The sequence below is a fragment of the Fundulus heteroclitus genome, chromosome 18 (genome assembly GCF_011125445.2).
Source record: "Fundulus heteroclitus isolate FHET01 chromosome 18, MU-UCD_Fhet_4.1, whole genome shotgun sequence".
NCBI classification, from domain to species: domain Eukaryota; kingdom Metazoa; phylum Chordata; class Actinopteri; order Cyprinodontiformes; family Fundulidae; genus Fundulus; species Fundulus heteroclitus.
The window spans coordinates 34,727,582-34,739,884 of record NC_046378.1 but is presented as its reverse complement, the minus strand read 5'-3'; the positions used below and the strand labels follow the sequence as shown (position 1 = coordinate 34,739,884).

Genomic DNA, 12,303 nt, shown 5'->3' with positions numbered 1-12,303 from the left:
CATTTAATTTATTTAAATATATATATATAACATTTATAAATATATAAATAACAATATACAAAAACATATATTTACATATATATATACATAAATACATATACACATACTTATATATACATATATATATATTTAATATGAATAACATGAAAAATATTTCAGCACCTAATTTCCTAGTAGTTGATAGTGTTAGTACATCCACTGACTGTAGAATTACCTGTGAAACGTTTTCACACAGCCAGAAAACTGCTTGTTGTTGCAACCAAATCCTATGGGATTCTGTGAGAGTAGGGAGTAGCAAGATGGCGGCCAGCGACTTCAGTTTTTCGGCAAAATCAGCACTCCAGTGTATAATATAGCTCAGTGGTTGCTTCTCTGGTGTTCTCTAACCTCTGAGGGCCTCACACAACAGCTGTATTTCAATTCCTCACTGATGGGTCCCGTTCACTGATTAGATGACGTCTGAAGCCTACATGGTATTCAGGGGTATCACATTAAAGAGGGTTAATTGTAATAATAGTAGAAAATTATTTATTTGTAATCGCTATTTTCTGGGTATCTCATTAAATACCAATTAAATACGTAGAAAGCTGTGGTACATTTAAGGTGTTTACTGTAAAAACTCTCTTTAAAGCAAATGTGTTGCTCTAATGAGTTAATATTTACTAGTAGTTTTTTTAAGGTTGTGCATTAGAGGCATGTGTGGAAAAGCTGCTAATAATAAGTACTTGTTATGGAGGCCCACAGCTTTTACAATATTTCTGTTCCCAGCTTAACATTGCATTTTTCTTCAATAAAAATAGAAGATTTAGTAACACTAATGGTTGTTCACACGTAGAGATGTCTGGGGTCTTGAAGTCAGCTGTTTGTTTCCCATCTGGAAAGGCAACGCATAGCAAAGGTTCTGATCGTCACTAGATCAGCTTCTCTGATGAATTTATCTTTAGCAACTTTTGATTTTGCTTTCCTTCTAAAGCTGCACTGCTGTTTTAAGATCTCGGGGGGGATGATGCATCCCAGGGGAGACAATCGTCACTCCGGGGACCGGCGGAGGTTAACCATCAGCGGTGTTGATTCAGGAGGAGGAGGAGGAGGAGGAGGAGGAGGAGGAAGAGGGATGGTGACACTGTTGCTGCGCATGTTCTCCATCCAGCTATATGGCTCTTGCAGCAGTGCTTCTCGCCGACATGATGGGTTACGGCGAGGAACTTCATTAAAATCAGACACATCCCACCAGGAAAACAGAACCTTTAGTTGGGGAACATACAAAAGAGAGACTACGCACGCTAACGCTGTTTTCTTTCACAGGAGCAGTCACATTTACAGGCAGGGAAAGGAAAGCCTGAGAGGATGTCAGGAACCAAACAGCACTAAGCATGGCAAGAGCTCTCAGCCAGGTGTAAGTGATGGTGATGGCATTTCAGAAACACCTGGGATCCATTCACTTGGCTTTCCTATGATCGTTCAGCCAGCTGAAGTATTTTGGAGGGAAAAAAAAAACAACATTTTGTAAAGAGCAGTTTAAGAGGATGGAGAGAACAGTATGGGTTGGGTCAGAAAAAAAGGGAAATAAGCTTTTATCTTGCTTTAATGTTATAGGTCATGGCAGAAAATGGTTTTCAAATTCGGATTGATTTGATTCAACTTGGGGTTAAATGTTTATGATTTAAAGTAATAAGCTTCTTAAAACAAAAAAAAATTAATAACTGTCAATTGCATGTTATACAAGTGATCTAATAATGTATGAATATATCTGTTTGTAATTTTTTTAACAAAATATTACTGTATAAAAACACACTTCCTTTGTTTTAGCTATCATCATGTTATCTAATGTTTAGTGGAGAGAAATGCTGAACTGGCTCGCTGGTACATGTATCACTGGGTCCTCCAAGTACATCTCAGTGAAGGAGAAAATCACAGAAAATGTCAGCAACTCAACTCATATTCAGCACGGCTTCATTACACACAGGAACATCCTTCAATCACTTAATCATATTAGTTTTGATGGCCTCGGCTTATCGCTAATGAGAACCTGAAATTCAATCTTTCAGAAAATTAGAACATTCCATCAGACCAATATACCAAGGAGTTTTAATACATACTGGTCAGCGTACTGAAACGTATCTCTGATTACAGTATGTGCTGTCAGTACTTGGTAGGGCTCCCTTTGGCGTCAATTACAGGATCAATCGAGGCGATCAGCCTGTGGTTCTGCTGAGGCGATCGGGAAGGCCAGGTTGCTTTCACAGCGGCTTTCAGCTCGTCTACATTTTAGGATCTGCCGTCTCTGATCTTCCTCTGGAAAACACTCCAAAGATTGCCTCTAGAGCTTAGGTTCCTGATCAAGGATGTCATAGTAACGGTCGCAAGAATATTATAGTCATTAAAGCAAGTATTGGCACTTTTGGCAATATGGACAGGTGCCATGTCCTGCTTGAAAATTAATCTCCAGAAAGGTTTTCAGGAGAAGGAAGTATGAATTATATATGGACAGCTGTCCAGTATGCAGGCCTTACCTGTGATTGGTCAGGCTGTCATGGCTAGAACGTGACATTTATGTAATAAAAGTCCTTTCTTATCCGTCTCATATTATATTCAAATAATCTTCCAAGTGACTGGATTTTGAATAATTGTCACCCATAATCAAGAAAACAAACTGGTAAAAGTTGTTTTTAAGGATCGATCCACACATAATGAATCAATATAATCAAGTTTGACTTTTTGGCTAAAACAAACAAACTGTTTGAGGATTTGCTAATTCACAGATTCAGTAGGATATAGTGAAATATTTCTCTGATAAAGACTATTGCATCTATAGGTTTGCCTCTGTGATGGATTAACACTTTGATAAATGGTCATTTAATTGCCTAGATTCCAAAAGAAACTTAAATTTAGTGGATAAAATATTAAACAAACTACCAGTAAAAGTCTATTGAAAAGCAGGTTGTTGTTTTTTAATCATCTCAGAAGTGACTGCGTTGAAACCAGACGGCCAACTTTTTTTTTTTTTTTCTGACATTTCCCTCAATTTTAAAATGGCATATTCTATCCCTTAACATATCTCCACTGAATTAACTTTTGGGACCTCTCGGGGGAAAACGTATTAACAAACCTTTTATGATGGCCGAGTCGATTAAAGACCGTCGTCTGCGTCTGTGCGAGCGACGTTTATTAGTCCCGAGTCGACAATCCCCGAGGTGGAAAAGGTGCGATAATGTCTCCCCCGAGAGGGAAAGCGTAAACTCATTCTTTTACAGTAAGATCATTTATTGTGGACAACCCCAACATGACCTCACGATGTACACACTGAGAACAGGAGCAAAAAAAAAAAAAAAAAAAGAAGAAGAAAAACTTTATTTCTGAACGCTATTAAAAACCTGTTTATGCAAATAAAGGGTTATTATAATAAACAACGTGTGAACAAGCGGTGGCAGAACAAAACATGTTTCCCTCCTCTTCTGGCACACAGGAATGTTTCTCAGTCTTTTGACAACAGTGAGAACGTTTATTAAGAAAAACATGTCATAATATGACTTACACAGCAGAGTTTTGTGAAGATACAGCAGATAAACAGATAAAGAGGCTATTTAAATGAGCGTGATCCCATAGATGTGTACACAAAATGGCCTCAGCGCTGCACAGCAGTGCATGCAAACCGCAGCCTGCTGATCAATGAGTGAAACACTTCACTTTTATCCAGCTCAATGAATTGGATATGCAAATACACTATGTCCATTAGCCGTTCAATCACTGTAGTGTAATGACTCGTATTATTGGCTGTGGGTGTGCACCTCTGAAGTCGTTTGGATCGATTTTTATTTTTTCCCCCCCCTCCTTCCACTACTTGTCCCTATTTGAGCCTCGGCAATTGACAGCATTAAGAAGTTTCCTGCAGAAATAGCACTGAAATGTGTTTTATCTGGAGTCAATGGGCAGTTCTGGGCCGCAAAATGAACTGACAAAAAAAAAATAAAAAATATTCAACTTATGGGGCTGAACATTTATTCAGCTTTAAATTCAACACTTGACTGAACCTATTACTACCACAAAGAAAGAGAACATAAGCCCATAAAGAGAAAAGAAAAGCCCAATTCAAATAAACAGAGGCAGTTGGATGATTTCCATGTTCTTTTGAAGATACTGCTGTTTTCTACACTGTGATATCAGTCGGGTTTTATCCTCTGATTTTGACAAAGTGGAGTAATGGGGTTCTTTAGCAATCTCGTTTTTGAATTTTGCACCCCAAGAGAAGCACATTTTGAAAACAAAAAAAGCTGCCACATTGTGTCCTGGAGGTACTCTGATAGAGGGGAAAGTGGTAGAATTCCTCCCACAGCTCAGTAAAGCGGAACAAAATGGATAGATAAATAAAAAAAAAAAAAAAAAAGGCTAGACAGCCATGCATGTTAAAAGCCTATGTGCCATCAAAGCCCCTTGGGCTACAAAGGGCTCTTTTAGCAAATGGATGGCAACAGCTGCAAACTCTGGGCTGTTCTTAATGTGCTCAGTGCAGATGTCTGCATTCGGGTCCCACAGTCTGAGACGGATCTGTCTAGCTCTGCACTCGGCCTCTCTCATCGTATCTCTGCAGCTTCATTAGGCACTGAACTCCGTATCAACATCTGTCTGGCAGTTTTCACTCCCCAATTAAAGCCCAAAAAGTTACACTGATCTCCATCAAAGACTCGTCTTATATACTGCAGACATTCCTTTATCTCTGCTGTTATACTAACAGATCCGGGGTCTTTCAGCTGTTCTCTCTGCGCTGATGGCAACATATTATGACTAGAAAATTGTGACGTTCACTCTGGAGGATATTACATCCCGTATCTTGCCAGGTTTGTGTGTGGGCGGCTCTTGAAGCAGTGACTCCAGCTTTGCGTCACAATCCCCCCAAGGCTGCGGTTATCCCTGCAGTTTGTGCGCATTTGTCCTTCCACTCAACTTTCCTTTAAACACGGATGAAGCCATCATCTTTAGCAAAACACCTTTTGTGCTTCGTTCTCAATTAAAGGGCTATCCTGACCTTGTAGACACCAAATTTTCAAGTGTTCCTGTCACCAGTTCATTTTGTTCGGGTCCAACAAGAGATTGCGTCAACTCCCCTGGGAAACTTATCTTTTAAATTCACTCTAAAATGTGACCGCAATGCCCTTTAAGCTTAAATATTATTCTAACAAACAGTTTTTGTTCAACCAAATTTATTTACAGAACAAAAGTTTCGGGTGTGACATTTTACAGGCACATAGGAAAACGTAATCCAAAAATGAAGCACCTGCATGAGACACTGATACATTACGGTTATTGGGGAAAAGGCTGAAATGACTCAAACTGATGCACATGAAGCCAGAAATGTTCTGCAAACATGGATCACAGTCAGTCAGATAACACATTTAGCCAATCAGTGAACTGCGACAGGGTTTGACTATTGAACTCATTTAATGCTCAAAACAAATACAAGTTACTTTACTCGGTCATCACAATTGAACAAGAGATTTTTTTTTTTATTCTTATATTTGTAACACCCTCAGAAATATACATTCACATGGCTGCATACAAACAGATTTGTTTTTTTTTAGTTGTTTTTTTTTTTTTTTACTTTTTGCGATTCTTTCAGCGACACCATTTTGACAGACTGTATGCATTACCCCTTTGTTTGACAGTGAAGTCACTATTGGCATGTTAAAAAGGTACTAGAGGAGCGGTTTTTAGTCGAGACTTTGGGAAAAAGCTATGCATCAACTTCATCTATCCATCACCGAGTCTCCATGTTTGCAGTCAAATAAGATTTATTTTACACGACAGGCTCCCTAATAAACCCAGACTCTAATCTCAACCGTATGTACAGTATTTACAGTGGAATGTTAAACATACCGAATACAAAAAGTAGGTTAGGATGGAATGAAGTTACAGTCACTATTAGAAAATAGAAAGTCAGAACACCTCAGTAATATGAATGTTAATATTTAGCAATATACATTTTTAACCCCAAAGTATTTGTGTCTGTCCAACATGTCTGAGAAGCAGTGGCAGTGGTTTCACAACAGAAGCAGGAAAAAAAAAAAAAAAAAAAGCCAAATGAAACCGTACGTTTGTGCTTTCAAACGGGGGCGACGTTCCTCCATTTCAGACATGCAAGTTACGTTTCTTGTTACTGGATTAGATTTGGGATTGTTTTGTGCTTAAAAGCCTGGAAGAATGTCAACAAGTTGTTATCAGGGCTGCAGAATTTAGACCTCTTCAGGGCTTCAAATGTCCCATGCTGAGTGCAATGTTAACATTTAGCTGTTGTTAGCTAAAATGGCAACTCGTGTCATTTTGAATTTGATTTAGTGGTCAAATATAGACGCAGTGTTGGTAAAGTGCTGGAATGAAGACTAACTAAATTGCACTGCCTGTAGATTATCATACGTATCAAATGCATCTGAGATCTGCAGTCTGGGTTACGAGGGCTTTGGAAATGTTTCCCTGGAACATTGAATCACGTTGTGGAAAAAAAAAAAAGGCCAGCGCATTTTCATAGGGATTTTATCTGATCGACCAAAACAATGTGGTTCAGAATTATGCAGAGGAAAGAAAAATAATCCATTATAAAATACTTTTCTCTTTTTCTTTTCAAATAAAAATCAGAAAGGTGTTCATATGTATTCAGTCCCTTCACTCCAATGGCGCTAAAAAAAATCCCATCTAACCAGTTGCCTTTAAAAAAATCTGCCTGTTTTGTTTAGCCCTCTGCGGTTTGTTAAACAACACTGAGGAACAAAAGTTTAAGTAATCAGGGTTTCGGCAAGTTTCAGACATTTTTTTTTCAAAATCTTTGGGACCGTTGTTCAAAAAACATTAAAACAGCTTAAGAATCATAAAAAAAATTAAATTTAAGACCAACATATATATAAAAAATATAAGAAATAAAAAATAACAGTATATAACGTATTTAATAGTTTAAAATATTTATTTGACTTTGGAATGTATCTCCAGGGCTTGTTTGGTATCGGCCAAACCTCTGGCTCTTTTGGTCAGATCTAAATGTCGCAGCTTTCCCACGATGACGGAGCTACTAGAGGGTTTCCAACCAATAAGCTAATTTCAGATAGCAGTAAAAAAAACAAGAAAACAAAACGATGATTGGACAAAAACATATATTTAAGATGGAACTGGTGTAAATTTGGAAAATCTGGACATATCTAAGAGTTTTAAGGTTTAGAATTACTTTTAACGACGTACATATACTTAACATAAAGATCCTGCAGAAACCCTGAATAGTGCATAATTGTGACATAGGACATTTACTATATATAATCAAGGAGTTTTCTGTAGGCAACTGGTTGATTTATTTATTTATTTTTTTTAGGTTTATCGTTGTTTCAGGGAGCTGAATAAAAAGTAACGCTAAACTTTTTATGATTTCATTTCAACAACACTATTTTTTTGGATAAAATTCTGCATTCTTTTCCTTCTGCATCCCGTTTCTTTTTCGTCACTTTTTAAATTGGTCTTATTAATACAAAAAACCCCGATAGAGCACACTGACTTTTGAGGCTGTAGAAAGTATGATTACTTCTGCAAGAACTGTGGCCAACAGTTGAACTTGTTTCCTCCGTTTGGTGGATGAAGAGCTTAAATAAACTGGGAGTGGTTGCTGTGACTACCTCCCACCTCCTTACTTTGATAGGCACTGAATAAAAGGAACAAAAACAACAATCGCGCTTTGTTTTCTTATAATGCTGTGGTTCAAACTATTTCAGACTAAAAAAAATAAAATAAAAAAAAAACACTTAGAAGAAAGCATTCCCTCTGCCTGTGTAAGAGAACAAAACTCTTTTTTATGTCCACAGTGACAGAAGAAACTGGCTACTGTTGCTTGGTTTATTTTGAGCCATGTACTGTCTCTGTAAAACAGAAATAAGGCCATTGAAAAAATAGGAACTGGAGCAGAAATAAATGGAACCGAATGAAACTGACTTCTAATAAGTGCACCATATTCCTCGCCGTTCAATGCGTGTTGATGTATATTATACAATATAAATTGAGGCTCATGATTAACATGCTCATCTAATAGCATACAGTAGACAAGCATGGACTGTAAAACAGCCACATCTGCAAGAACTCGTCTCACAGGGATGTTTTTTTTTTGTCTTCTTTATCATTTAACATATATTTATATAGGTATTTTTGCATTATCTGCAATATTGTGGTTGGGTACCGCGTACCGATGAACTCATAGCTCTGCCAAAGCTGATAACATTAAAAAAAAGAAGGATATTGTCGCCTTTTTTAAGCTGCAAATGAGGACAAAAAACACACCGGAATTGACAGGAAAAAAACAAAACAAAAAAAAACCAAATAGAAAAACCCAAAAACAAATGCACTTCCACTCCCACACACAAAAACATGCATAAAGTAAGGCTTAATACAGTATTTATAGTGCTCAGAGCCAGTCAGATATGTTGTTTACATCCGCAGATTTACTGCAATGCTTCTCTTATCTCCGATTTGTCACATTGAGATTTTTTTTTTCTCCCATTCCCGTTTGCAGCAAACACGTTTTGCTGACTGTGTAACGGACAAAAAAAAAGGTCTTTCTGCTGTACTAGCATCCACTGGCACTTGCTAACATCGTTTTTAAAAAAAACAGACACGGATACATATTGTATAATGCTTGCATAAAGAGTCAGTGCGTCCCCATATGCAGAAAAAGATCTTGACATTAAGGAGAAAAAAAAAACAATCCATTACTGTAAAATCACTGGAAATCAATCAGAAAAGAAGGAAGGTTATAAAAGCAGCAGCCAAGTTCCCATACTGCTTTCTTTCGTTGCAGCATGGCCCCCGTTTTTTTTTTTCGGATCCCTTTACTTGTTCAAAGATTTTCTCTGTTGGCGTAAATAAAAGCATCAGTTGACATTTCCCCCCCTTTTTATTCAGGTCCGTTGCGTCCATGGATAACTCCTGGTGGAAAATGAGGTCGATGTGAGCCAGTTCGTCGGGTAACCAGTCTCAACCGGGGAGGCGGAAATTCCTCAGACACTTTTTTTTGCTGACATCCATTTGATGAAAAGGGGTCAGAACCAAACATAATTATGACAGCCCAACACACACACACATAAACACAAACACACACACACACACAAAATGAACAGATATACACCAGGATTTATGAGCGCGCGTACACAGGTCAAACTGTTCAAGTCATGTGACAATCATAACATTTCCAAGCATTGTTAGTGATCCTGTGAGACCGAGCAAATGTCTTTTGGACATAATACCTTGCAAAAGCGCTCATCCCCTTTGAACTTTTCCACATTTTGTCCAGTTACAACCACAATATTCAGTGTAATATTTTGAGATAGACCAATACAATGTGGGGGAAAAATTATAGAAAAGAACCAAAATGGTAGTAGTAAATGTAAAAATCTGGATTTATAGTCAGAACCTTTGAGTGGCTACCTTGTCAAACCACATTTTGCTTCTCATCCGCTGTTAAACTTCTATAGATCTGGGCCGTCTGTGTTACGTATGTTTTGAGATCTTCCGACATACCCCACGTTGTCAGAAAGAAACTGTTTAAACTGATATATATATACAGGAGGTGGAGTGATCAGGCCTGGCTGTGGCTAGTGGAACTGAACTCAGCTTTTCCAAACATGGTTAATCATTGTTAATTCATGATTATGAATTACCTGGGGTACACCTGAGGTTAATTCAGTTCAATTCAAAAATACATTATTAATCCCAAGGGGAAATTAAATTAAATGTCTTCCAGCTTTGCACATTTAGGGAACATTTTTCTGGCCTTTTCTTCTTTGCAAAAATTGCTAATCCAAGCTGTCAGGCTAGACAGGCTGTTACCAGCTTCTCGGTCTCTGCGACAGAAAAGCCTCCCCACGGAACGATGCTGCCATCACCATGTCCCATGACCACCTTAATTCACGTTTCCACGGTCCCCTTAGGGCTCTATTTGAACAAGTCAACCATTCTGCTGCTCCTCCAAAAGGAGCAGATCTCAGAAGGGCAGAACTATAGCTTGTCGTGCTGACAGAGTTCCCCACCTGAGCTGTGGATCTCTGCAGCTGCCCCAGAGTTACTCTGACCCTCCTGGCTGCTTTTTGGACGGTTTTCCTGCTCTGACATTTTGCTCTAGATCCGACATTAGGGTAAAAAGTGTGAAAAGGGCCAAATATGTTTCACAACATTAAGATTTTGACCCTTTGAAACTACGCACCACTTAATGTCGGCCTATCATCCACAATCCAAATAAAACACATTGAGGTTTGCGGCGGTAACGTGACAAAATGTGAATAAAAAGTTCAAGCGGCATTGTCGCCTTTGCAGAACACTGCGATTACAATTAATTGAAAAGTAGAACATTTATGTCTATGAGCCAGCTTCAGCCCTTCGCTTCACTGATATCATGATTCGCTGATTAGGGCATTCATTTAACATGAAGGAAATTTTAGCGCTAAAAATGAAGTTATTGAATATTATGACGTTGCCACTATGCGTCTGTATGGCTCAGTAGACCGGCACCTTTTTAGTGAAACAACAAAAACAAAGCAAATAAAATCTGAGCAGAGCGTCGAGATGTATTAACAATATCTTTGGAGAACAACAATAACCTGTTTGCGTCATGATACATGTCTGTACAACTAATGTTTTTTTTTTTTGTATCTTTTTTTTTTTCTGAAACATTTCGACCATAAACTTTCAAACACTTTGAACTCCACCTGTAAATATTTCAGACACATAACTCTCATTTCTCGGCATATCATACAAAAAAGAGAATATAAAAAAAAAAAAAAAAATGACAGAAAAACCTTGCAATCGCTAATGAAAAAGGAGCAAAACGAACAAAACGAAAAACTAAACCAAACCCTTACATCCAGTGTAGGACTTTCACAAATGTGCTCAGCAAAACCTTAACCTGTTTTTTTTTTTTTTTATACATTTAATACATTTATAAAATGAAAAATAAAATACACAAAATAGTAGAATACAACAGTATTAACCAATCACCTTTCTGGCCTCGCGGCCACACTGGGTTAATTTACATACCTTTGTTTGTATTCTTTGCCCATTAACTTGATGAAAGTGGTACCATTTGCTGTCGTGTTGAAAAGTCGTTTTCTTGGACTTTAAATAGACTCTTGATTTTTCTAACAGTGATTAGTTGGATGGAGTCTGATTCGGGGGGTGGGGGGAGGGGGAAGTGAGGTGGAAATGCCACTGCAGGAGGTGTAGGCTGACGGATGCGAGGGTGAGAGGAGGAGTGGAGGCGGGGGTGGGGAAGGCGAGGAGGAATGCGGGTGAGGGACGACAGGTCGCTTGGCGGTTGCAGGCCACTACACGTACCACTCTTTCTTAGAAATGACAGAGCCGTCGGTTTGAGAGATCATATCGTCGGCTATTTCGGGTTGCGGGTCATACTGGAAGGCCAGAGTCCGCTCCTCATAATCGCGGCTCTCCCCCTCCTCCACAGTGAAGTACGGTCTCTTCAGGTCCTCAGACTCGGCGTCGAAATTCCGCTCGCTCACCTCGAACCCCCCGGTGTTGCCGATCTGGTCGGGCTTCTTCTCGTCGTCCGAGTCGTCCGGGTAATGGAGGACCTTGGGGATGGGGGGGTGCGCCGGCAGGCCGCCCGCCTTGCTGTACCCGTTTCCGAACACGTGCTTCTTGGTGCTGTAGTCCCCCTTAAAGGTGCGCTGGCGCCGGCGCATGTACATGAAGAGCAGTATGGCCGCCAAGAGCAACAGGAGTCCTCCCCCCACTGCGCCCCCGATGATGGCGCTTGTACTGGGCTGCTCCAGCGAGCCGTTGCGGTTCTCGGGTGTCGGGTTGATAGGGAGGTCTGGGTAGGAAAAGACAGATGGAAGGGAGTGTGTCAGTGCTCTGGTGGGAGGAGGTGCAACTGTGCAGGTGCATTTTTTTAAAAACAAAAAAAAGGAAAAATGATGTAAGGGAGACAAGGACGGAAAAGCAGAAGGGAGAGAAAGGACCCCAACGCAGGCCCCTAACCGACCCCACCCAATCCCCCCAGGAGCCCCCCAGTGCTGTTGAGGCCAGAAGAAGCATGCAGTTTCAGACACGGACAGAATGACATTCGACGGCAGTCGATCAGACACAGTGAAAGAAGGTTTCTAGGCATGCAGCAGGCAGAAGTCCTTGTTTGAACTGTGCAGGAAGATGAAACGGGCAGCAGCAGATGTTTTCACAGCGCTATGAAGAAAATATTTACAACATACAGATTTCTTCCTGTTTTTTTAAATGCTTCAGATCAACAAACCTGAGTATCAGACAAAAATGAACCTG

The 12,303-nt window shown here is 39.5% G+C and overlaps 1 protein-coding gene across 7 annotated transcripts in view; it reads right to left on the bottom strand.

Moving 5' to 3' along the window:
* nectin1b (nectin cell adhesion molecule 1b) overlaps positions 1-12,303 on the bottom strand; it is a 263,771-nt gene that overhangs the window by 139,589 nt on the left and 111,879 nt on the right. For 2 of the 7 annotated variants that reach the window (XM_021319370.2, XM_012868273.3), the window contains one exon: positions 3,825-11,842. The exons of the other annotated variants lie outside the window; for them this stretch is intronic. In XM_021319370.2, coding sequence (XP_021175045.2) covers positions 11,337-11,842 — 506 coding nt within the window. In that variant the 3' untranslated portion in view covers positions 3,825-11,336. Of the gene's footprint in view, positions 1-3,824; positions 11,843-12,303 lie in introns of those variants that run through there. 7 annotated transcript variants of the gene reach the window in all.